This window comes from Symphalangus syndactylus, chromosome 3 (assembly GCF_028878055.3).
Source record: "Symphalangus syndactylus isolate Jambi chromosome 3, NHGRI_mSymSyn1-v2.1_pri, whole genome shotgun sequence".
Lineage (NCBI taxonomy): Eukaryota > Metazoa > Chordata > Mammalia > Primates > Hylobatidae > Symphalangus > Symphalangus syndactylus.
The window spans coordinates 39,254,851-39,282,440 of NC_072425.2; the positions used below are offsets into that span (position 1 = coordinate 39,254,851).

At 39.8% G+C, this 27,590-nt stretch overlaps 1 protein-coding gene and 1 pseudogene across 1 annotated transcript in view; one reads left to right on the forward strand and one right to left on the reverse strand.

Moving 5' to 3' along the window:
- The window catches only part of TMEM38B (transmembrane protein 38B), a 67,983-nt gene extending 45,055 nt beyond the window's left edge, over positions 1-22,928 (reverse strand). Inside the window, exons 1-2 of the mRNA XM_055271604.2 lie at positions 22,666-22,928; positions 11,814-11,970 (exon numbers count right to left, since the gene is read on the reverse strand). Of these exons, the coding sequence (XP_055127579.1) occupies positions 11,814-11,970; positions 22,666-22,777 (269 nt within the window). The 5' untranslated portion in view covers positions 22,778-22,928. The remainder of the gene's footprint in view (positions 1-11,813; positions 11,971-22,665) is intronic.
- Positions 2,611-3,937, forward strand: LOC129479066 (serine/arginine-rich splicing factor 10-like; annotated as a pseudogene).
- Positions 22,929-27,590: the final 4,662 nt, after the last annotated feature.

A 27,590-nucleotide genomic window follows, 5' to 3' on the forward strand; every position in this document is an offset into this window, starting at 1 on the left:
CCTCAGCCACCCCTCAGTTTCCCCTCCTGCACTCTTCAGCACCCAAAGTCCAGAGGGGGCCAATGTGGCAGGGGGCTGGCACGTCAGCACTGCCCCAAGCAAGGGCAAACCCAGCCAGGCTGTGACAGCGCCCAGGCTCAGCCCCAACCCAGCCCCAACCTTGCTCCAAGATTGGGGAGAGGCCAGGCAGCGGGAGCAGGCACCTCCAAGCCTGCAACAGCAAAGGGGCCCTTCCCAGACCCCACAAGAGTGCAGGTATGCCTGGGTCTGCAGGTATGCCTGGGTCTGCAGCCCTGGTTTGGGGGGCTGCAGCTGTCGGGGAGGGGTTTAGAGTGGGGATCCTGCCTGCTCCGTGGAGCGGCAGGTCAGGGATTGCAGCCACTACTTGAAGGCTGCAGCCCTGCCCTCTACTGCCTACTCCTGGCTCCCAAGAGCAGAGAGGTGCCTGGGTTGCAGCCATGACTTGGGCAGCTGCAGTTGCACCTGGGGAGCTCCAGCCCCACCAACTTGGAAGGGGCAGGGCTCCCGCATGTCCCCAACCCCCTCTGCTCTGTGGAGCATGGCACTGGGCCAAGTCCCCTCACAGCCTAGGGTGGGGGTTCCAGGTCCTCACTGGGCCTGGGCTGGCATCCGGGACAGAGGCAACATTGCCATGCAAGCTCCCTTTGTGGCCCCAAAGCTCAGGGGCGACCTCAAGCTCCCCCTCGGCCGGTGCAGGAACCAGCCTGGCCCAGCCCCATCGTGGAGGCCCCAAGGGTGGCTGGTGGGCTGTGCGGGGTGGGGGGCTGTCCGCCTTTTCCCTGTGCCCTCCCTGAAGCAGGTGGCATGATGGCAGCAGCCACACCAGATGGCCTGCGGCTGTCATCATTTATAGTAATATTCCAACTAATAAATAAGAAGAAAAGATAAAACTAGACTATCTTCGTTTTGCAATTCCTAATTAATAGGCACTAAATGTAAAAGGGTGCTAATGTCACAAAACGGGACCTCTTAGAAGTCTTGGTAAAGGGATCTAGCCTAAATCTGATTTGGATTCTGCATCAATCTTCCAACTGTGAGGAAACACAAAGAAGAGAAGAATATAATGATCTATACCATGATTATGCAATCAGCAAACTCTGGACTATGGAAAACTGCAAATCGACTGACTCTGGTTCTTCAACACATAGTTTAAGGAAAAGAAAAAAATGAAGGGGTAACTATTTCTTTTAAAAAGCTTAAGAAACATACGAAATTTTTGAATAGGCATGACTAAACTATAGTATCTAAGGATAAGCACTGAGTGATAAAATTATTAAAATATTCAAAAAAGTGATTACCATAAAAGTCAGGATACTGGTATGTTATAATGGTTATTTAAAGTGGGAAGTCGGTCGGGCACAGTGGCTCATGCCTGTAATCCCAGCACCTTGGGAGGTTAATGCAGGCAGGTCACTTGAGCTCAGGAATTCAAGACCAGCCTGGCCAACATGGTGAAACCCTGGCTGTACTAAAAATACAAAAATTAGCTGGGCATAGTGTCATGCACCTTTACTCCCAGCTACATAGGAGGCTGAGGCAGAACTGCTTGAACCCAGGAGGCAGAGATTGCAGCGAGCTGAGAGCCACTCTACTCCAACCTGGGCGACAGAGCAAGACTCCGTCTCCAAAAAAAGAAAAGAGAGAAGGGAGTTATGATTAGAATGGCACACACAGAAAGGACTTCTAAGATAAGCAGATAAGTGACAAAGTTGTATTTCTTTTCTTTTTCTTTTTTTTTTTTTTTTTTTTTGGAGACAGGGTCTCACTCCTACGTGCAGGCTGGAGTGTAGTGATGCAATCACTGCAGCCTCGACTTCCAAGGTTCAGGTGATTCTCCCACTTCAGCCTTCTAAGTAGCTGGGACTACAGGCATGCGCCACCACACTCAGCTAATTTTTGGTAGAGACCAGGTTTTACCATGTTGTTCAGGCTGATCTCAAACTCCCGGACTCAAGCGATGCCTCAGCCTCCCAAAGTGCTGGGATTACAGGCGTGAGCAACCGTCCCAGGCACAAAGTTGTATTTCTTGATTTGGGTAGTGGTTACAAGGATGTACCCTATAATAATTCATTAGGTCTTATGTTTGGCTTTGTGGTTTTCTGTATTTTCCTTTTTCTTTTCTTTTCTTTTTTTTTTTTGAGACAGAGTCTAGGTCTGTTACTCAGGCTGGAGTGCAGTGGCACGAAATTGGTTCACTGCAACCCCCACCTCCCAGGTTCAAGCTATTCTCCTGCCTCAGCCTCCCAAGTAGCTGGGACTACTGGCACAGGCCACCACACTCAGCTAATTTTTGTAATTTTAGTAGAGACAGGATTTCACCATGTTGGCAAGGCTGGTTTCAAACTCCTGACCTCAGGTGATCCGCCCACCTCGGCCTCCCAAAGTGCTGGGATTACAGGCCTGGGCTACCGCGCCCAGTTATTTTCACTTTTTAATACAAAGATTTATTTAAGTGACAATTTTTTTCCTAAACGATGGATATATAACTTCATTATATCACAATTCTATTTTGCATAATTTTATAAATACTTTTTGTACCTAATTCAGTATTACTTGAAATTTTACATTTAAAATAAAATAGCCTGGTGATCTTGCGGGAAAGAACCGCTGTGGTCCCGGCTTTGCGCAGAGGTAGGAGGGGGGCAGTGGAGGCGGGAGTGAAGTCTCAGGAAAAGAGGTGCTTGCCAGAGCGGAGCCCTCTGGCTGTGTGTGTCTGAGGCTTGGCAGCCACAGCCATGGACGGTTTGCTGGGCCCGTTAGTGTGCCCAGTGGAAACACGCAGCCTTCATGTCCCGCTACCTGCCGTACCCCCAACACGTCTCTGTCAGGAACGTAGCCGATGACACCAGGTCTGAAGATTTACGGTGTGAATTTGGTCGTTATGATCCTACAGTTGATGTGTATGTTCCACTTGATTTCCATACTCACCGTCCAAGAAAGGATTTGCTTATGTTCAATTTGAGGGTGTTCGTGATGCTGAAGACACTTTACATAATTTGGACAGAAAGTAGATTTGTGGAGGGCAGATTGAAATAGTTTGCCCAGGGGGATTGGAAGACACCAAATCAGATGAAAGCCAAGGAAGGGAGAAACATGTACAGTTCTTCACGCCATGATGACTATGACAGATACAGACATCCCAGAAGCCGAAGTTATGAAAGAAGGAGATCAAGAGGTCGGTCTTTTCATACAACTACAGAAGATCATATAATCCTAGAAATAGACTGGCTGGAAGACCACGGAGTAGCAGAAGCCTTTCCGACAATGACAGACCAAACTGTAGCTGGAATATCCAGTACAGTTCTGCTTACTAGACTTCAAGAAAGATCTGAAAGTGGAAAAAGAACCAAAGAAAGGCAGTTCAAGCGACCAAGGGGTGTGTGGAAGGTGCTGCAGTATAAATACTGTACAAATATTTTGACTCTGGTCTGAAAAGATAAAAGAATATTATCAAAAACTACATGGAATAATTGGAGTCCCCTCAAGTTTGAAAGTAAGCATTTTAGGACAAATAAAAGGAAACTCAACTTTCTACTTGTGGAAACTAATCCCTAAATATGAATAAGTGCATACTGCTTCATGGGTAACAGGTCCATAATAAATTATTGGAAACTAGGATGTCTGAATATCAAGGAAGACAGTCATAGTCTCTTATAGTGCCTCTATTGGTCTGCCTCAAACTGATTTAGGTGGGAAAAGGTATGGTCCAATATAAAAGTTCCATTTTCACCATTATTTGCAAATCTTGTCTTTGTTTATTTTGGTGTCAGGGTTTTCTGCTTAATCATTTGCTTTGATGGCATGTGCGTTTATTTACTTGTACACCACATGCAGTTTACATTTTCCTTAACTACTCCCCTTCCCAGGTAAATTCCAATTATATTCTACATCCAGCTAAGAGGGCCCATCTCTTCTCACCTCTATCCTAGTCAGCACGTTCAGCAAATATTTATTGAGTGCTTACACTGTGGACAAAACATTGTACTGGTTAATTGAGGAGAAAAATAGATAATTCCCTTATTCAGTAAATGTCTACTGAGTACAATCTAGTCAATGATTACAGTATGGCCTCATTGTTTTGTTTGAGGTGTATTATTCATAACAATATTTTATACCATTCATATCTTAATATAATTATAGAACCCAATATATTACCAAAGATAAGTAATTGTGTGGTTATATGCCATTTAAAAGTATCCAGTGTTTGTCTGATCCCATTATTACAAATAATTAAAAAATGATTTGTTTTAATCTGTAATAAACTGATTTATTGTGCAGTGACTGCAATATACTGGAGTTATATGGTTTACTCAGCCTCACCAAACACACACTAGGAAATAACCCCCAAAATAAGTATTTAACTTTGCATTAGATATAAAGGAGATGAGTGCTATAATTAGATTATTTTAAGGTAGACAGCTATTATCCCAACTGATGTAGTATGTTCTGCAATTGAGAAAATGTTCACCAAATTTTACTTTTTAGTGATTTACATGTACATTTTATAGGGGACATGTTCTATGTATAGTGAATAAATAACTTTTGTAGTAAAAAACAAAATAGCCAATGTGGGAAACATAGTGAGACCTCATCTCAACAAATATAAAAATTTTAAATATTAGCCAGGGGCCAGGCATGATGGCTTACTCTGATGGGCGATTATTCGAGTACAGTTAGAGCAACATAAAAAAAAAAAATCAACAGATAACATGTTGGATAGCAATAATTCTAAGAAGAAAAATAAAGAAGGATGATGTGATAGTCATGGGAGAAGAGGTGCTACTTTAGTCAGGGAAGGCCTCACTGATAAAAAAAAATATGAGACTTCAGAGGAAAAAAGATTACAAAGAGAAGAAAGCAAGTACAAAGGTACTGAGGTAGAAGAATACCTTACGTTGGAACGTTCAAGAAATAGCAAAGCTCATGTGACTAGAGCAAAGTGAGCAAGAATAGAGTTGTAAGACATTACATAAAAGAAAGTGAAAGCGAGTATTTTGCAGGGTTTTACAGGCCATGGTAAAAGTCTGGGATATTGTACTTAATAAGATAAGAAATTACTGAGCACATGAGTGACATGTTCTAACTTAAGTTGTCCCTCAGTTATCTGTAGGGGACTGGTTTCAGGATTCTCCTTCAAAATCTGTGAATGTGAGAGTCTCTATATAAAATAGCAGAGTATTTGTACATAACCTACACACATCCTCTGCTATACTTTAAATCATCTCTAGATTATTTGTAATACCTAATACAGTGTAAATACTATATATTTAGTTGTTACACATTATTGTTATTTGCTTTATTTTTATTGTTGCATTGTTATTTTTTATTGGATTTTTTTCCAAATATTTTTGATCTGCAGCTGGTTGAATTCAAGCATGCAAAACCCATGGGTATAGAAAGCCAACTGTAATAATTTTGTCTGCTCCATGAAGAATAAAGAATAGACTCAAAGGGATAATCAAAGAAGCAGCAAGACCACTTAGGAAGCTCCTGCAATCATCCAAGAGGTTAGTATCATAAGAACAGAAGTAGAAATAACAGAAAGTATCAAATTCTGGATATCTGCCTTTTTGTATAGTTTCAGCATCTACACACATCAAAAAATTCTTCCAAAATGCTAATAACTTTTAAAAATATATAAAATGCTTCAATTAAAAGACACAGACTGGCAAACTGGATAAGGAGTCAAGACCCATCAGTGTGCTATATTCAGGAAACCCATCTCACGTGCAGAGACACACATAGACTCAAAATAAAGGGATGGAGGAAGATCTATCAAGCAAATGGAAAACAAAAAAAGGCAGGGGTTGCAATCCTAGTCTCTGATAAAATAGACTTTAAACCAACAAAGATCAAAAGAGACAAAGAAGGCCATTACATAATGGTAAAGGAATCAATTCAACAAGAAGAGCTAACTATCCTAAATATATATGCACCCAACACAGGAGCACCTAGATTCATAAAGCAAGTTCTGAGTGACCTACAAAAGGACTTAAACTCCCACACAATAATAATGGGAGATTTTAACACCCCACTGTCAACATTAGACAGATCAACGAGACAGGAAGTTAACAAGGATACCCAGGAATTGAACTCAGCTCTGCACAAAGTGGACCTAATAGACATCTACAGAACTCTCCACCCCAAATCAACAGAATGTACATTTTTTTCAGCACCACACCACACCTATTCCAAAATTGACCACATAGTTGGAAGTAAAGCTCTCCTCAGCAAATGTAAAAGAACAGAAATTACAAAAAACTGTCTCTCAGACCACAGTGCAATCAAACTAGAACTCAGGATTAAGAAAGTCACTCAAAATCGCTCAACTACATGGAAACTGAACAACCTGCTCCTAAATGACTACTGGGTACATAATGAAATGAAGGCAGAAATAAAGATGTTTTTTGAAACCAACGAGAACAAAGACACAACATACCAGAATCTCTGGGACACATTCAAAGCAGTGTGTAGAGGGAAATTTATAGCACTAAATGCCCACAAGAGAAAGCAGGAACGATCCAAAATTGACACCCTAACATCACAATTAAAAGAACTAGAAAAGCAAGAGCAAACACATTCAAAAGCTAGCAGAAGGCTAGAAATAATTAAAATCAGAGCAGAACTGAAGGAAATAGAGACACAAAAAACCCTTCAAAAAATTAATGAATCCAGGAGCTGGTTTTTTGAAAAGATCAACAAAATTGATAGACCGCTAGCAAGACTAATAAAGAAGACAAGAGAGAAGAATCAAATAGATGCAATAAAAAATGAAAAAGGGGATATCACCACCAACTACAATCTACCATCAGAGAACACTACAAACACCTCTATGCAAATAAACTAGAAAATCTAGAAGAAATGGATAAATTCCTTGACAAATACACCCTCCCAAGACTAAACCAGGAAGAAGTTGAATCTCTGAATAGACCAATAACAGGCTCTGAAATTGTGGCAATAATCAATAGCTTACCAACCAAAAAGACTCCAGGACCTGATGGATTCACAGCCAAATTCTACCAGAGGTACAAGGAGGAACTGGTACCATTCCTTCTGAAACTATTCCAATCCATAGAAAAAGAAGGAATCCTCCCTAACACATTTTATGAGGCCAGCATCGTCCTGATACCAAAGCAGGGCAGAGACATAACCAAAAAAAGAGAATTTCAGACCAATATCCTTGATGAACATTGATGCAAAAATCCTCAATAAAATACTGGCAAACCAAATCCAGCAGCACATCAAAAAGCTTATCCACCATGATCAAGTGGGCTTCATCCCTGGGATGCAAGGCTGGTTCAACATACACAAATCAATAAACGTAATCCAGCATATAAACAGAACCAAAGACAAAAACCACCTGATTATCTCAATAGATGCAGAAAAGGCTTTTGACAAAATTCAACAACCCTTCATGCTAAAAACTCTCAATAAATTAGGTATTGATGGGCGTATCTCAAAATAATAAGAGCTATCTATGACAAACCCACAGCCAATATCATACTGAATGGGCAAAAATTGGAAGCATTCCCTTTGAAAACTGGCACAAGACAGGGATGCCCTCTCTCACCACTCCTATTCAACATAGTGCTGGAAGTTCTGGCCAGGGCAATCAGGCAGGAGAAGGAAATAAAGGGTATTCAATTAGGAAAAGAGGAAGTCAAACTGTCCCTGTTTGCAGATGACATGATTGTATATCTAGAAAACCCCATTGTCTCAGCCCAAAATCTCCTTAAGCTGATAAGCAACTTCAGCAAAGTCTCAGGATACAAAATCAATGTACAAAAATCACAAGCATTCTTGTACACCAATCACAGACAAACAGAGAGCCAAATCATGAGTGAACTCCCATTCACAATTGCTTCAAAGAGAATAAAATACCTAGGAATCCAACTTACAAGGGACGTGAAGGACCTCTTCAAGGAGAACTACAAACCACTGCTCAATGAAATAAAAGAAGATACAAACAAACGGAAGATCATTCCATGCTCATGGGTTGGAAGAATCAATATCATGAAAATGGCCATACTGCCCAAGGTAATTTATAGATTCAATGCCATCCCCATCAAGCTACCAATGACTTTCTTCACAGAATTGGAAAAAACTACTTTAAAGTTCATATGGAACCAAAAAAGAGCCCGCATCGCCATGTCAATCCTAAGCCAAAAGAACAAAGCTGGAGGCATCACGCTACCTGACTTCAAACTATACCACAAGGCTACAGTAACCAAAACAGCATGGTACTGGTACCACAACAGAGACATAGATCAATGGAACAGAACAGAGCCCTCAGAAATGATGCCGCATATCTACAACTATCTGATCTTTGACAAACCTGACAAAAACTAGAAATGGGGAAAGGATTCCCTATTTAATAAATGGTGCTGGGAAAACTGGCTAGCCATATGTAGAAAGCTGAAACTGGATCCCTTCCTTAAAATTATACAAAAATTAATTCAAGATGGATTAAAGACTTAAATGTTAGACCTAAAACCATTAAAATTCTATAAGAAAACCTAGGCAATACCATTCAGGACACAGGCGTGGGCAAGGAATTCATGTCTAAAACACCAAAAGCAATGGCAACAAAAGCCAAAATTGACAAATGGGATCTAATTAAACTAAAGAGCTTCTGCACAGCAAAAGAAACTACCATCAGAGTGAACAGGCAACCTACAGAATGGGAGAAAATTTTTGCAACCTACTCATCTGACAAAGGGCTAATATCCAAAATCTACAATGAACTCAAACAAATTTACAAGAAAAAAACAACCCCATCAAAAAGTGGGCAAAGGACATGAACAGACACTTCTCAAAAGAAGACATTTATGCAGCCAAAAAACACATGAAAAAATGCTCATCATCACTGGCCATCAGAGAAATGCAAATCAAAACCACAGTGAGATACCATCTCACACAAGTTAGAATGGCCATCATTAAAAAGTCAGGAAACAACAGGTGCTGGAGAGGATGTGGAGAAATAGGAACACTTTTACACTGTTGGGACTGTCAACTAGTTCAACCATCGTGGAAGTCAGTGTGGCGATTCCTCAGGGATCTAGAACTAGAAACACCATTTGACCCAGCCATCCCATTGCTGGGTATATACCCAAAGGACTATAAATCACGCTGCTATAAAGACACATGCACACGTATGTTTATTGCAGCACTATTCACAATAGCAAAGACTTGGAACCAACCCAAATGTCCAACAACGATAGACTGGATTAAGAAAATGTGGCACATATACACCATGGAATACTATGCAGCCATAAAAAATGATGAGTTCATGTCCTTTGTAGGGACATGGATGAAACTGGAAAACATCATTCTCAGTAAACTGTCGCAAGGACAAAAAACCAAACACTGCATGTTCTCACTCATAGGTGGGAATTGAACAATGAGAACTCATGGACACAGGAAGGGGAACATCACACTCCGGGGACTGTTGTGGGTTGGGGGGAGGGGGGAGGGACAGCATTAGGAGATATACCTAATGCTAAATGATGAGTTAATGGGTGCAGCAAAACAACATGGCACACGTATACATATGTAACAAACCTGCACATTGCGCACATGTACCCTAAAACCTAAAGTATAATAATAAAAAAAAAAATACAAAAAAAAAATATATATATAGTTACAGAAATAAAAGTCTCTGGGAAAGTTTTTTAAAACACATAGCAACTGGAAGACTACACTTTAAGAGATGGTTAAACAAATCTGTGAGAGATAGTGGCTACAAAGTGTGAAGACTCTAAAGTTAAAAACTTCTTGTTTTGATTCTAGCTCAACCACTAACTAGACAAGAAAGTTATAGCAGCATTTCCCTATGCCTCAATTTTATCATTTGTCAAATGGAAATAATAATAACTACCTTATAGTACTCTTGTGATTAAATATGACAATGAATATAAAGAACTTATATGACATATGGTAACAACTCAACACTGCCATAAGTTCCCAGGATTACTTTTTCCCATTGCTACTATTATTTGTAATATCCCTTTTAGAACTAGTTACATATTCATTTTAAAATTATCACAATAAAAATGAACTGTAAGTGTTCCTGTTATACATTTAATGATATTGTTTTTAATAGAAAACAGTTTCTGCTTTATATATACAAAAGCACTAAAATTTGTATTATACATTTTTTTAAACTTGATGGATCAATCCTCTTAAGGATAACGAATTTGGATTTGCAAGAGTTCAAAGCAATTCCGGGTAACATTTTTTTCTTCACTTCAAAATTATAAAATTTAAAGATCTCATAAAATCAACAGAGTATGAGAAGAATAATTAAATATGAGCCATAATTATTTGGACTTTTTGGTTAGTTTCAGTTGGTCACATACATGATTTTATCATGTTGTGTATCTGCGTGTATCAGTTAGGTTCACAAGATAAACTCTAGGGCCAAATACTTAATGCCCTTTCATATTGGAAATGCTTCTATTAAAGATACATAAGACAGGCTGGGCATGGTGGCTCATGCCTGTAATCTCAGCACTTTGGGAGGCTGAGACGGGCAGATCACTTGACGTCAGGAGTTTGAGAACAGCCTGGCCAACATGGTGAAACCCCATCTCTACTAAATATACAAAAATTAGCCAGACATGGTGGCGCGTGCCTGTAATCTCAGCTATTGGGGAGGCTGAGACAGGAGAATCGCTTGAACCCAGGAGGTGGAGGTTGCAGTGAGCCTGTAATAAGGGTTAAAAAGAAAAAAAAAAAAAGGTTTCCCTCTGCTTAGCAGCTCACTCCAAGAACAGTTACAAGATAACACTGTCCAAAAAGCCAAGGCCAGAAGAATGGGCTCCAGACACCCCCGCCCCCTCCAGAGCAAGATTAAGAAAAAAAAAAAAGAGAAAGACAAATTCCTTTATTATTACTCCTTTCCCTTGCCTCTTAAGCATAACTATGTTTTACAAATGCCTGTATTTAGCCAGTTCTTGTTTTTCTTGACACAGCTAAAAGGCCACCAGCTATGCAAGGCCACAAGTTATGCACTATATGAGTAACTACCTTTGTTTTGCTCTTATAAGCCCGCCTCGCTCTGTCTTTATTCAAGGCCCAGCTTTTTGGAGGTAAATCCACTGAGCCAGTGTGTACCTCACAATAAATATCCTCCTGTATTCACCCATACTGGTCTCTCTAATCGTCTGTGTCCCGCAACAAGCCAAGAGCGTGCCACTGCACTTGCAGTCTTGCACATAGCAAGACTATGTCTCAACAACAACAACAACAAAAGGCACATAAGACAATGGCAGACAATAATTGCTTCTGGGAGAAGATAAGGGAAGACAAAAAAGAAAGAGATATACTTTGCACTTAAAGCCCTTGGTATGGCTGGGTGCGGTGGCTCACGCCTGTAATCCCAGCACTTTGGGAGACTGAGGCGGGCAGATCACCTGAGGTCAGGAGTTCAAGACCAGCCTGGCCAACATGGTGAAACCCCATCTCTATAAAAATACAAAAAGTAGCCGGGCATGAGGGCGGGTGCTGTAATCCCAGCTACTCCAGAGGTTGAGGCAGAAGAATCACTTGAACCCAGGAGATGGAGGTTGCAGTGAGCCAAGATCATGCCATTGCACTTCAGCCTGGGCAACAGAGCAAGACTCCGTCTCAAAAAAAAAAAAAACCCTTTAGCATTATTTGGGTTCCTTCCTTGCAGATGCATTAACTTCTCATGCACATAAAATATTGTTCAAAGCAAAAAAATTCATTTTACTAACAATTTACAACACAATTGTTTAAATGTCCCATAGGTCACCATACTGGCAGCTTACCAGATTGAAGATGCCAGTAATATGTTAGTGTGGTTTGCAAGAAACTTCAATGGTGGCTCTGCAAGCAGTAGACAGGATAAAATTCCTCCACCAAAACAGTGGAGCATAGCAGTAAACCAGCTTGAAATAGGATTCTTCCATGCCAATGCAGCTGCTCCTGAAATGGTAAAGTAAAATATGGTCTGTGATTATTATACATTTATTAAATAAGCCCCAAAGTACAAGTTGCACTAAACAAACTTCTTAAATTCATAATTTTCAACAACTATTATTCATAGGTGTGCCAGTCAAAATCATTAAAAACCGTATCTTTTATTCTTTAAAGCAAGACGAAACATTTTGTTAATGGGTGATTTTTGGCACTTTGGCACCTTTAAAATACTCTGTTCTGTTTAGGCTGTCATTGCCAGTTTCCTAGTAATGGATTATTATAAACAATATTCTCACTTATTGTCTCCTTCCATCCCAAACCCTACAGTAAGTACTCCCAGACAATATGTCAAAGTGATTTATTAAGAAAAATTTACAATCTTAAGTATATTGGAAAATAAGGAAGCTGAAATAAATAAACTAAGCGTTCAACAAGACAGGTGAGAAACAGAGTAACAAAATAAACCTAAAGGTGAAAGGTTTCTTAGGAATAGATATTTATACTACCTCAACACGAGTCTAATTACTTATTAATTGTAGAGGAAAATAATAACTTCAGAGCAGGGGAAACCTTGCAGACATCACTGTAAATAACATCAAGTGACTCCTGATATGATACACTGAGAACACATCATCACTTCTGTGGTATCTCTTTTTTTTTTTTTTCTTTGAGACAGAGTCTCGCTCTGTTCCCCAGGCTGGAGTGCAGTGGTACGATCTTGGCGCACCACAACCTCCACCTCCTGGGTTCAAGCAATTCTCCTGCCTCAGCCTCCCGAGTAGCTGGGACTACAGGCACCCGCCACCACGCCCAGCCAATTTTTGTATTTTTAGCAGAGACGGTGTTTCACTATGTTGGCCAGGCTGGTCTCGAACTCCTGACCTCGTGATCCACCCACCTCGGCCTCCCAAAGTGCTGGAATTACAGGCGTGAGCCACCAAGCCCGGCCACTTCTGTGGTATTTCTAACAAAAATATACAACCTGAACTAATCGAATCAGACAAACCCAAACTGAGGGCTACTCTGAGAAAACAAAAACAAAAAACAAACAACTGGCTTATATTTTTTAAATGTCAAAGTCAAAAAACACCCAAAAAAAGGCCAATAAAACATTCTAGATATGAACAATGTCTCTAACTCAAACTATATTTATTTATTTAATTATTTATTTTGAGACGGGGTCTCGCTCTGTCACCGAGGCTGGAGTGCAGTGGAGTGATCTCGGCTCACCGTAACCTCAGCATCCTGAGTTCAAGCGACTCTCGTGCCTCAGCCTCCCAAGTAGCTGGGATTACAGGCACGCGCCACCATGCCAGGCTAATTTTTGTATTTTTAGTAGAGACAGGGTTCCGCCATGTTGGCCAGGTTGGTCTGGAACTCCTGGCCTCAAGTGATTCACCCACCTCAGCCTCCCAAAGTGCTGGGATTACAGGCATGAGCCACCACACGTGGCTTCCAACTCAAATTATGTTATTTTAATGTACTGGCATTTAGAAGAGAAAAAAAGAGATTTCTCTGTCCTAACTTAAGATGTTTGAAATATGCTATCAATAGAATTATTTTCCCCAAACTTCTTAGCAACATTTGTCACATTGAGACCTAAATCTAATCCCAAATATAAGATGCTTAAAATGCAAATAATTACATACGAACTTTAATATCAAAATACTTTCAGCCAGGCATGGTGGCTCACACCTGCAATCACAACACATTGGTTTGGGAGACCAAGCTGGGAGGATTGCTTGAGTCCAGGAGGTCGAGACCAGCCTGAGCAACATAGCAAGACCCCCATCTCCACAAAATATAAAAAATTAGCCAGGCTTGATAGTACACACCTGTAGTCTCAGCTACTCAGGAGGCTAAAGTGGAAGAATCACTTGAGCCCAGGAGTTCCAGGCTGCAGGGAGCCATGATAGTGCCAATGCACTCAGCCTAGACAACAGAGTGAGACCCTGTATCAAAAATAAATAAATACCTTCATCATGAAATGAAAGCTACAAAGAAAAATAAAGTCACACTGTACTTCCATAAATACACCTAAAATCACATCTACAAAATAATCCCAAATTCTGGCAAAATGAATCATTAGACTATGCTTAATAGTTTTATGAACTTACAGTTATAACAAAACTTAGAAAGATATTTTGTTAATGCACTGCATACATGACTTCTCTATTTTCTTGTACTCAGTCTATTTTAGTTCCAGAGTGTGTCCCTGTTTTTAAGAACTAGTTGCACTGTAGCTATTTTCAAAACAGTTGACATTCAACTTGCTAGTGGCTGACATAATTTCTAGAAAGAAGCATGGGAATGTTCTAGCCTTCTTAAAGCTTCAACTCTACATATTACATATTTTTAAATTGCAAATTAGTTCACTTTTGCTTTAGTCTTCCCCTTTATAGATTTACCTTCTTTTCAAAAAGAGAGAAAAATGAACAACATATCCTATATGCCTCAAGTATACTTTTTCATCAAAATTATTTAAAAATAATCACGTAGGCAACAGAGGCTTACAAATTATCTATGACACAATTCAAGGAGTTTTAGATCAAGTTTGGGGGATTTTTTTGGTTTTTAAATTTTTTTAAATTTTTTCAGAGATGGGGTCTTACTCTGTTGGCCAGGCTGGTCTCCAACTTCTGACCTCAAGTGATCCTCCCACTTCAGCCTCCCAAAGTGCTGGGATTACAGGCATGAGACACTGTGCCCAGCCTTAGATCAAGTTTGAATCATAGTGGGCCAGGTAGATCCACATACTCACCTTGTAGTTATTCCCCAGTTCCTTAATGAGTAATTAGAACAGACATACTTTGCTCAATGCCCACATAGATTCTCTGATTTATGACATACTTGACTCAATGCCCATATAGACTCTCTGATTTATGGCATAAGGAGCAATATGATAGAATGGATCACATAGAAGCCCCTAGATATTCCTCTCCTCACCAACAAAGTAACCAAAAACAATACCACAGAAATTGGTGCCACAACCAAAGACGAAAAGGTGGTGATAGCTATCACATTCCACTAACTTACCTGTTTGATCTACATATAAGACAGATGGATCTTGGAGAATAGCTATGAATTATAAACACAGAAAGGTCGTGACTCTAATTGCAGCTAGTATTCAAGATGTAGTATTTTTATGGGGTCAAATCAACACAATTCTTATAACTTGGAAGCAAATGCTTTTTTCTTCTTATTAATTTGCAAAAAATCTCAGAAGCACTTTGTGCTTTGTTCAACCATTACAGTCTTGCTTCAGGTCTATGTTAACACTCTTGCTCTCTAAAATAATCCAGAGATTTTGATCACATTGAGAGATCACACATTACACTGATCTGCTGCACTGATGACATTACACTGACCGGGTCTGAAGAGTGGCAAGTAGCAAGTACTTTAGTTATCTTAATAAGATATATGCAAACCAGAAAGTAGGAACTTCAAACCCTACTCCTGGGTTTCTGTCCAGTCAGGAGATAGAAAATACTATTATTTAAATAGAACTCAGTAGGTATAAAATTGTTAACTAGGTTATTGAAAAGGCAAAAAGTAAATACTATGTTATCACAGAGTTCAGTTCCAGAAAGCAGTTACTACTCTGGGGGAAAAATAGGCTGAAATTATTAAAATTTACACACTTGGTGGAGGAGCTCTTTAGAGCCCAAACTGAGACCCCTGTGGAGGAAACACTGCTCAGGTGGTGTTCTAGACAGCTCATTCATTACACAAATAAAATACTGAGTTTAAGTTCTTATCCCAAGCTACCTAGCCCATTACTGATACACTCTGAACTAGATGCAGGTCTCCTGACTTTATGAGCTCTTTCTACCACAACATACTCCCTGACTAATATTTTGTGACAGGTCACCCAAATATTCTAACTTTTCTTTCACTTAAAAACTATTAAATAAATTTAAGCAAAATTCTTTAAACTCACAGAAGTAAATTATGAACTGTCATTTCTGAAACATCCCGGAGTAAAACCTAGATTTTTTTTTTTTTTTTTATTGGATCGCGTTCTGTCACCCAAACTGGAGTGCAGCGGCACAATCTCGGCTCACTGAAAACCTCCACCTCCCAGGTTCAAGCAATTCTTGTGCCTCAGCCTCCTGAGTAGCTGCGATTACAGGCATGTGCCACCACGCCCGGCTAATTTTTGTATTTTTAGCAGAGGCAGGGTTTCACCATGTTGGCCAGGCTGGTCTCGAACTCCTGGACTCAAGTGATCCACCCACCTCAGCCTCCCAAAGTGCTGGGATTACAGGCATGAACCCGTGCACATGGCCTCTGCCTCTTAAAATCATGTAACAAAGCGGGCTTTGGGGAGTGTCATAAATGTTCTATTTTTATCTGCATGTGGGTGTGTTTGAAAATCCACTGAGCTGTACATTTATGACTTTTGCACTTTTCCCTGTTTTTACATGGGGATTCATAAAGATATTGCAAAACTCAGCTGCCACCACTGCTGCCACCTTTCCAGGATGCCCAGAACTGATAAATTCTATACTTACAAACTTTCATCTCCCACAAATTACAGGAAAGGAACAATGACAAACTTTATTCCAGGATTTAATTCATAGAAACGACAGAAATCATTGGAGAAAATAACCATGTCAAGTGACACCTTATTGAGAAATTGCTAATTATTGAAACCAGGAACAGTAAATGGGCATGCAAAGATAAGGCACAGAATAGTAAGAAATTTTGGATTTAACCAGATCTGGAGTCAAGAACTAGCTCCATAATTTACTAAACCATGTGACTTAAGGGAGGTTATTTTATCCCTTAAAACTATTCCTCATCTATAAAATGAGTTAAATAATACCTACCTTACAGGAATGTTTGAGGAACAGAATTAACATACTGAAATGTTCTCCCAGTATCTAAAATCAATGATGGCTACTATTATTGTGTAGAAAAGGTAGTGCAACCTTATGTGACACTATCAAAAATAAAGAAAAAGCACCAATAAGTCTCCTTAGGGCTATAACAGCATCTTGCATTGTGGTATCCTAAACATCTAATATAATGCCCAATACAGAGTTTCAATGAATATTTGCTAAAATTAATTATGTATGATTTGAGAGAGGTTAGCAGCATAGTCATGGCAGAATTTAGAGTAAAACAATACATTTTGTGTGCAAAATAGGAATTACTGTAGTCAGGAAGTCTTATACAAAATGGTGGTTTGATGTGAATGTAGGATTGAAGAAATGTGTTTATTTTAATGAAGACTTAAGAGACATTTAAAATGTAAGATAAGATAGATTAAAATTAATAATGTAAACTTCCTGTTAAAATGGCTTCTCACTAGCAACCACCAAAACAGCATATTCCAACTTCCTAATAAAATGCCCAGGAGACAGAGAAAAGAAAAACAAACGAACAAAGAAACTTACACTATCAGCCCAAACTGAAAACTATAGCCAATCACACTCAAGGGTTCAGGAGGATTCACATGTTTGTTTACGAGACAAATGGAGGTAAACAAAGAAAAAAAAATTAATCCCACTTGTTGTATTACTTGATGTCTTTTACGTCTTTGCTTATGAAGCAAAAGTTACATAGAATGCTGGAAGAGTATTATCTTTCCTGGGATTTTAAAGCCGAAAACCTGAACCAAACAAAAATGGGATGCAGTCCTTCACACCTTAGGCAGAAAAGAGTTAATCCCCTTTATCATTTTGCCTCTGGTGGCATTTTTTAAGATCTAGGCAGCCAGTACAAAAGATCCGATATAAATGGTGGGAAAGTAGGGAGTGAGGTATTGTTAGTGGTAGAGTGCATACCAAAACAAAGTCTCAGAGGGTAAATATATGAAGAACTCTGGCAGTAGTATATATATGAATTATAGTTTACTGTAGGTGTGAGTTCTAGAGAATCAATCACTGGGAGGATAGGAAAAAGTTGCCAATTAAGTAATGCATACATATTCTAAGTAAAAATCTAAAAGAAATGGTGTTGGAGTAGGAGGAATACACACATATAAGCTTCAGTTCTGACTATGAAAAAGGAATGCTGACCACATAAATAGAGAGTAATGCAAGCTACTCACTCCATCTGCTGACAGAGCCTGAACAAACGCATCTTATTCAAAATGAGTCAGAAGAAAAAAAGACATATATGGGGTGTAAAAAAATTACCATAGGACATAAAGTGATTAAGATCCAGAAGATTCAAGTGAAATAGGTAACATTTAAGAATTAACTACCAAAGAATCCAGAGAAATTTTCTACAATATAATGTAAACATTTACTCCGATAGACTTGGAAGTCTAAAAGAAATAGATGATTCCTGAGAGAGACATAAATTACCAAAATGACTTCAGTCTGGATTGGAAAAAAAATAAGATTTACCCATTAAAATATACCAAGAAACATAAAACTACATAGTTGAAGTCTACCAAATATAAAAGAACAAGGAACGCCTATTAAATAAACCATTCCAAGCTTAAAAAATGGAAAGCTTCCCAATCTATTTTACAAAAACAGCATAACCTTGGGCCCAAACTGAGGGTCACACAATAAAATAACCTAATAGGCTCATTTCTATTATAAACATAAATGCAAAAATTTTACGGGAAGTACTGCCAAATCAAAATCCCTAATGAATTAAAATAATGTATCAAGTAGTTTAGTCCAAGAATATAAGGATGATTCATCATTTTTTTTAAAATGTAATAATGTAATTCACTATGTTACATTTTTAAATGGGAAACACAATATGATCTCAATAGATTTTGAAAAAAAAAAATAGCACTTGATAAAATAAGTCACCTTCTCCACCAGGACGGTGTAAAGATATAGGGACGTCCTAGAAAGTTGGGAATAAAGTAAAACTTCCTTAAAGTGTCCCTCATAAAAACCTATAGCAAACATCAGTCTTGAGAAAACTTTAAAAGCATTCTCATTAAATTCAGGAATATCAGGGGTAAGACAAAGTCACTCACTATCATTAGTATTCAACAAAACATTCTTTAATATAAAGAGACGAGAAAAAGAAATGGAACCTGGGTTCTTGGCTACAAGCAGCAAAAACCAACAAACTTAAGCCATAAAGAATTCATTGGAAGGATTTCAGTAGCTCACAGAAAAAAAAAAATGGGAGGCTAAAGAAAACAAACAAGAACTAAGGACATTCCAGAGGTCTATGCACGTGGGATGATTTTAGTAAAGGTCTAGAGCAGAACCAGTTCAATGAGCATACAGCATACTCTGCTGAGATCATTGAGTTCCAACTGTTCTATCCAGCCATGACCAGACTTGCAAAGGAACACCCATACAACAAAAAATACTGCAGATAGATTACGAACCTATACTTTTATAGAACTATAGAATTTTTTTAAAAAAGATCAAGGACGAGTATTTTTATAACCTCAGGCCTGAGAAAGCCCTTCTTAAAATACACAAATCCCAACAGTGACATAGGAGAAAAAAATTAATAGATTTTTTATGAAAAAGTAAAAATATTATGAAATTTTTTAAACTTCTCCCATAGAAGACAATATAAACAAAGTTAAAAGATAGCAAGAGTTATGGGAAAAAAGGACTACAGACATAAATAGAATGAATATCCATGATCCACAAAGACAGTCAATAGAAGACAACAACCTACAGCCCAATAACAGACAAAAAAAATTAAGCAATTTACAGGAAATACAAACGACCAATAAGAGGCACAAACTCATCAGTACCATGACAAACGTAAATGAAAAATTGTTTTCTGATCATCAGAATGGCAAGATATTGAAGACCAATAACAGAATTGTCAAAGGAAATGGGCAGTCTAACACACTTCGGGTAAAAAGCTAAATAGGTACGCTGTTCACTCTTGTGTCTGAATTCTATCATTTTTACCTCTTTACAAGTACTGGTACTGTATGATACTATATTAGTATTCAATAATCACGTGGTTCTCAAATTTTGGAATCTCAGGAGCCCTCTACATCCCTAAAAATTAGTAAACAGATTAATTGTTGCCAAGGATAGGGGACAGCTTACACAAAAGTGCAGGAAGGAATTTGGGATGGGTGAGGAAACTGTTCAGTATCTTGATTGTGATGGTGGTTAAATGACTGTGTCTGTCCAAAAACACAGAACTTTTTATTAAAAATGGTGAACAGACTCTATGTAAATTACATCTTTCAAAAAATCGGACTTAAATTTCTTGACAACCCCAAAAGGTTTTGTTTATGTTGGTTACAAGTATCAATACTTAGCATCTTAGAAATTGTAACTGAGAAAATTTTAAATAGTTGTGGAGGCTAAAGCAACTCCAACATCCGCCATGTTGACTTATGATTAACCCCAGTTCTGGGATTGCCTCTAAGATTTATATTTTATCTACTGTTCCTTGTGTAAAAGTATACACTTACCAATCTTGCCCTTAGGTCAAACAATCTTGACGCTATTTCACTTACCATAAATCCTGCTCTTAAGCAACTGTCCTACACATCTCTGGTTGGGGGTTGGGGGTCGGGTAATGGGGGTGATCCACCATCTCCTTGAGGCCACCCAAGACATGGCTCCTGTTCTTAAGTCCCTTTTAAAGGTTTCTTTCTGAGAAACTGGATTCCTCAGCCTCTCAGCTTCCTCAGCCTTTGGGGGTAGGACTGCATAGACCTGTCTACTATGCAACAATTGTTCTTCATGTTCTCATTTTTTAAAAAGTAAATGTATTAAATGTTAACATAAATAATGTATTCTTCAAGCCTGGCCAACATGGCGAAACCCCGTCTCAACTACGAAAAATACAAAAATAGCCGAACGTGGTGGCAGGCGCCTGTAATCCCAGCTACTCGGGAGGCTGAGGCAGGAGAATCGCTTGAACTCGGGAGGCACAGGTTGCAGCAGTGAGCCGAGATCGCGCCACTGCACTTCAGCCTGGGCGACAGAAAGACTCTGTCTCAAAAATAATAATAATAATAATAATGATAATGTATTCTTTATGAAAAATAACTTTTCCAAAACAAAAAACATATAGTGAGAAGAATCACACTGCTGTACATTTTAACAAATGTCTGGCTTCAAATAGAAAACTGTTGGATTCTCATATCTACTTCCTCCTGTTACAGTATCACAACTCAGGTAGCCTCTGGAAAACTCCACTGTACACTTTTGAAAAAATGAGAGTGGAAAAGATAACATCTGCATATTATTATGAAAGTAATTTTAAACTGGCAGTGTCAGAGAATCCCATGGGTCCCTGGACCACAATGTGAACATCTGATTCAGCCTATACAAAAAAAAAAAATTTTTTTTAGTCAAATTCTGAACATGTAGCAGCAACAAAACTGACTTTTTTCAAATCAAGGAAATAATACCTTATGCAGATAATGTGTTCTACTTTAATGCAGTAATACCATTCTTATCCAGGCCAAAATTTGTACCAATGATTTAAACTGAGCTACAAACTTCAACATAAATGAAAAATATTTCTGAGGTCTAAGGATTTTTTAAAACCAGTAAGTAGTCCATAAGAAAGATACAGCATCGGCCGGGCGCGGTGGCTCACGCTTGTAATCCCAGCACTTTGGGAGGCCAAGGCGGGTCGATCACGAGGTCAGGAGATCGAGACCACGGTGAAACCCCGTTTCTACTAAAAATACAAAAAATTAGCCAGGCGTGGTGGCGGGCGCCTGTAGTCCCAGCTACTCGGAGAGGCTGAGGCAGGAGAATGGCGTGAACCCGGGAGGCGGAGCTTGCAGTGAGCCGAGATTGCGCCACTGCACTCCAGCCTGGGCGACAGAGCGAGACTCCGTCTCAGAAAAAAAAAAAAAAAAAGAAAGATACAGCATCAATCATTCTCCAGACCTCACTCATCAACTATCTGAAGAGCAAGGCAGATGAAAGACAGCAAGAACACAAAGAAAGTGGCAAAGAAATGCCTGACCTCAAAGAAAGAAGAGGTCCATACAAGTAAAAGGACGGTAGAATAACTACAAAAGTAAAGCAGGATTAGAGCGAACGCACCCTGGTGTAAAATCCAATAAAATACAACTACTGTCCCTTGATCGCATTGCTAAAAGAACTCAAAATGCTGTTTCAAGACTATATCCCCATTCTGCAGATAGTGAAACTACGCCAGATAACTCTTACTTGTACAGTGCCCGTCGTGACTGTGAAAAGGGGAACGCACTCGCTTCTCACATGCTAGGCAGGGTGTTAGGACACTGCGTGAAGGGGAATCCTGGTCTGGCTACAGGAGGCTTTTTGTTTCAGTGCTTGTACAACTTTCGTAACTGGAGAGTAGTCCGCAACCATCTATTACTCCAAGAGACTGTGTCAGAAACCTGCTGTCTCCTCACGTGACTTTCAAACACTGTGCGAGCGAGTGGCGGTACCGTGAGGAGGCCGCGCAAGCCCCGGGCTGGCGCGGTAACTGTGATTCCGAAACGCTGCGGCAGCTTCTGTCAGTCCTGGGACTTCTGCGGGCGGTTGGCAAGGTTGGCCCTGCTCGCAGGCTACGGCGTCGCGGACCCCAGGTCACGCCTCCTCTGACGAGTACTAGAGCCTCTGTCCTACCCCGCTCTGTTTCCCCATCTGCACTCAGTAAGTCGGACCAGCCGGCCCTTGGCGCCCCTCCAACTCTACCATCGAACTGTCTGGGCTAGCGGCCACTCAGCCGCCCACCCGACTTAGACGGTCCTCGCCGTCAGGGGCACTCTGAGGGGTCCGGCCCGCGGCGCCCCGCACTCACCCGGCTGACGTTTCACCGCCATCACTGACACTAGATAGTGCGCGATGTCAAAAAAGGGAAACATGGACGTGCGGGAGAAGGCCAGAGCCAAGTCGTCCCATGTAAAATCCATAACTACCACCGAGCGCGGCAACCGAAGCAGCCGCGGCGACTGGTTCCCCGCGCGCGCGCTGTGAGGGGTGGAAGAGGCTACAGCCGTGGCCGCCCGCCCCTCCGCGCAGGCTCCAGCCCCGCGCGTGCGCCCTGGCGCCGAGGGGGCGGGGCCGCGCGTCGCGGGAGCCGCAGGCTCACCGGCGCTACGCGGGTGGGCGGGGCGAGCGGGTTCCCGGAGGCTCCAGCCGGCTCTGGCCTCGGTTCTCCTAATAAGGGTCCAGGGTCTTCTCGGTCCTGGGCGCAATGCAGGACCTGGAGAGCGTGCAGATGAACAAAACACGATCCTCAAGGGGAGACGGTCAGAGTTGGATTTATTTCCGTTAACTGATGTCATTCACCTAACATTTTTCGAGCAACCACAGTGCAAGTCACACTGGAGATATAAAAATAAAACAGTAATATCCTGCCATCAAGAACTATGAGTTCCCTGAAAGAGTTTTTTAATAAAAAGAGAAAAAGCGCACATAATGGTACAAAAGCAGGTACTGAGAGGTATAGCTGCCGTGCGAGAGCAGTTCCGAGACTAAGATTACAATTCTGGGAAGTGGGTAAAGTGATATGTGAGCTGGACTTTAAAAGTTAAGTGAGAAACAAAAGCTAGGTGGGAGATGGAGGGAAGTGTTTTGGGTTGACTACAAAGTGAGAAATGAGGTTGGGAAAAGTCCTCGAACGGCAGACAAAGCCAGGCAGTTTGGCTTCAGAGGTTAAATTATTGATCAATCACGATGTGAAGCTCAGAGCCAGAATCTCTTCTAATCATTACGCTAACTGGGTTGTTTGGTGGAGGGTGAGGAAGTAGAGGCGCAACCAAGCAACAAGATTAAGAATAGATTGATGAGAAGCGACTGACAACGGAAAGTCGGAGGGTATTCACTGGTCCGAGCAAAAGATAGTGGAGGCTGTGGCAGCAGAAATTGAGACCAGTTGTGGGAAACATGGGTAGAAGCAGAATATCGTCAGTGAGTGTCAGTCTGTACAGGCGGGAAAGGAAGCATTTGTCAAATAAAATGAGGAACGGGTGAGTAGGAGGATTGTGGTTGCATTCTGATAAATAGGAAACAAGAAGGAATAGGTTTGGGTAGGAAAAAAACTAGCTTGGCACACTTTTATTTGATATGTGAACAGATCATGCTGGCACCGGGAAATTGGAGAAACGTGATTAGCTGCTAGGTAGGTGACAGCTTCACGGGAGTATGCACTGCAAAAGGAGAATTTTTTTAATCTGAATATTCATTAATTTTAATTCATTTAACAAAATGTTTTTTGCGTGCCTACTATGTAGCCAGCATTTTGCTGGGTGTCAGAAGTACTGCCCTAAACAGTAGGTGTTTAAAACGTAGGAAAATTGTAGTAAATCTCTACACTTCATTACTTATCAAGAAAGAATAGACTTGTTCAAATACTTTTCACGTGTGGTTTTCTAAGCAAGCACTTCCTGTAGAGAAAAGTCTTTAGACCTGTAGCAAACTTTCTAGCAAAACTAAGGGGAAAAAAAAAACCACCTGTGAATATTTATACTTTCCTGTTTAAGTCTGTTCTTTCCATACTTTTTACACATTCGCTTATTTTTGGAATTTTAGTTTTGCGAATTTAGGCTCAGAGTTTGGATATTACTTCTTTTTTTTTTTTTTTCTTTTTTTTGATATGTAGTCTCGCTCTGTTGCCAGGCTGGAGTGCAGCGGCGCAATCTCGGCTCACTGCAACCCCCAACTCGCTGATTCAAGCGATTCTCCTGCCTTAGCCTCCCGAGTAGCTGTGATTAAAGGCACGTGCCACCACGTTTTTTTTTTGTTTTTTTTTTTTTTGTATTTTTAGTACAGACGGGGTTTCACCATGATGGCCAGGATGGTTTGGAACTCCTAACCTCGTGATCAGCCCATCTTGGCCTCCCAAAGTGCTGGGATTACAGGCGTGAGCCACCGCACCCGGCCTGGATATTATTTCTTTAAATATTTTACATTTTAACAGTCTTTAATTTTGCAAAATATATGGTTAGTCTTTGGGCTTAAAAAATACTTAATATGATGTAATCCTTAAGACATCACTGAGCTATGTGTCTATCTATACCAGTATTATTCTGGGGTACCATTAAATCCATTATTAACATCAATAGAGCAACAGTGAATAACATTAGAGGTTTTTTTAAGAAAGTAAATCAAGCACTTTACTTCCTTAAACAGAATAATTCCAATAGAAAGGAATTAATTATCTCAGACTCTACAGATAATTTGAAAATTGTGCATTTCAAAACAGTAAGAATAAGCTTGGTCCTATCTGCCTAGAGTCTAAAGAAATTTCCTTATAAAGCTCTTGGGGAAATTAAATCCTAATCTCACAAAAAGACAAGTTCCATCTACATTTTAAATGTGCTCACCGTATTTGCTTCTGGTCAGTGGTTATTTAGTCTATTAAAATGAGCATTGTAGGAGGAAATGGAGGATGGAAAGACCCCTTTCTTTCTTTCCTTTAAATTACCATGCTATTGAACTTTTTAAAGTACCTTAGAGTCCACAATTAGGAAGTTTTATATTAAATGGACCAATTGCATTTTAATTACCAATTACCTTTAAATTAGTAAGAAGGAAAGGCAAGATTTGGGAAAATTACATGTGAAGATTCAAAGTTTTCCTGAATTTTGGAAGCAGTATACAAAATTACATAATTATTGGTGATAAAATGAATCCAAATTACAAAGTATTGCTTATTCATTAGGAAGCCAAACTGGTCTAATTGTATTAATATCCAAAAATCAGTTTTGTGGGGTGTTTTTTCATTTTGTTTTGTTTGTTTGTTTGAGACTGAGTTTCGCTCTTGTTGCCCAGGCTGGAGTGCAGTGGCACAATCATGGCTCACTGCAACCTCCACCTCCCAGGTTCAAGCAATTCTCCTGCCTCAGCCTCCCGAGTAGCTGGGATTACAGGTGCCTGCCACCACACCCGGCTAATTTTTTGTATTTTTAGTACAGACAGGTTTTTACCATGTTGGCCGGGCTAGCCCGGCTGGTCGAACTCCTGAACTCAGGTGATCCACCTGCTCAGCCTCCCAAAGTGCTGGGATTACTGCGTAAGCCACCGCGCCCGGCCTGAAGAAGAGTTTTGACTAAACCTGTTGGAGACACTTTTTAGTTCAAAAATATGTGAATCTAATTTTTATAAACCAGGTTTTGCAGCACCAGCATGATTAACATTTGGGGCTAAGCAATTCTTTGTCATGGTGGACTGTGCTTGCATTGTATGACGTTTAGCAGCATCACTGGTACTAGATGCCAGGACCGTGCGTACACGCACACACACACACACTCCACTTGCAACAACCAAAAATGCCTTGGCTTTGCCAAATGTCTTCTGGGGCAGGGGCAGGGGTTGGGGGACACAAGATCACCCCTGGTTCAGAACTACTGCTATAAATGAATAAATGCTTTCTTCAGCAATATGTGCCTCTATTAATACAAACAATATGGTCATGTCACTAATGTTCCTTATCTCTTTAATTCTAGAAAAATTATATAACCCTTTGTAGTCTCAGTTTACACATCCATCTTCCTGGGTCAAACTGACAATATCCTGAAACCCAGTATCATACATGCAATCCTGTTTCTTCCCTGCAATACTGCTTTCTACCCACTAAGTGGCACTTTGGGAAATCTATAATAATAACCTTTTTTTATTAATACATCATACTTGCACATATTTATGAGGTACATGTGATATTTTAATATGTGCACACAATGTGTTATAATCAAATCAGGGCATTTAGCCTATCCACCACCTCAAACATTTATCATTTCTTTGTGTTGGGAACATTTCAAATCATCTTTTATGTTTTTCTCATTTGAATCTTAAAAGTCTATCAGTCAAATCATCTCTTCTAGCCATTTTGAAATAAACAATATATTATTGTTAGCTATAGTCACCCTACCATGCTATTGAACTTTTTAAAGTACCTTAGAGTCCACGATTTGGAAGTTTCATATTAAAGGGACCAATTGCACTCCTAAACCTTAGTATCTTGGTCAGGCATTTTCATTCTAAAGTTATTTTGATAAGCACTTGATAGCCACACTGTATAAAATGATAATGTATTAATATGTGACATTTAAGACAAAGTATATGTAATTTGAATTCAACCTTTTTTAATATTCAGGATTATCAAGGAGAATTAGCTAGAGAGCACCAACTGCCCTCAAAATACCCACTGAATTCAATCAGTACAATTAGATGCCAGTGCATGAGATTTAAGTGTAACGAATTCAAGTATACACTCAACTCTTTAGACTCAGCATGTATCTAATAATAGTGCCTTTGATATTGTGTCTTGGAAAACCTGACATGGCTCACTTATTTATTGCACTGGAAACTAAAATCCTTTTCTATAATCGTCATTCATACCACTAATATAAACTAGTAAACTAAAAATGTTCTCCATGTATAACAAGTACAAACTTACCTGATTAAAAACCTGGTGTTATTATGGGAATACCTCTTTCTTCAGTGTAAGGACCGCCAAAACTGTAGTCACCCACCAATGCCATAGCTGTGAGTTGTCTGTGGTCATCAACACTTAAGTTCACCATATTGCTCTTCAACATCTCTGTTCAAGAGTAACAGGTACCGTCAAGTCACAGAATAAATGAATTTTGGAAGTTGAATGGACCATTTAAAAAAAATAGTAACATGAAGTCCAAGGAATAGAAAACCGTTCTGTGCAGATTAAGCAAAATGAGTAAGTTGCTGAAAGTCTGCTAGGGAATCTCATGAAAGCCAGGAAAAGTT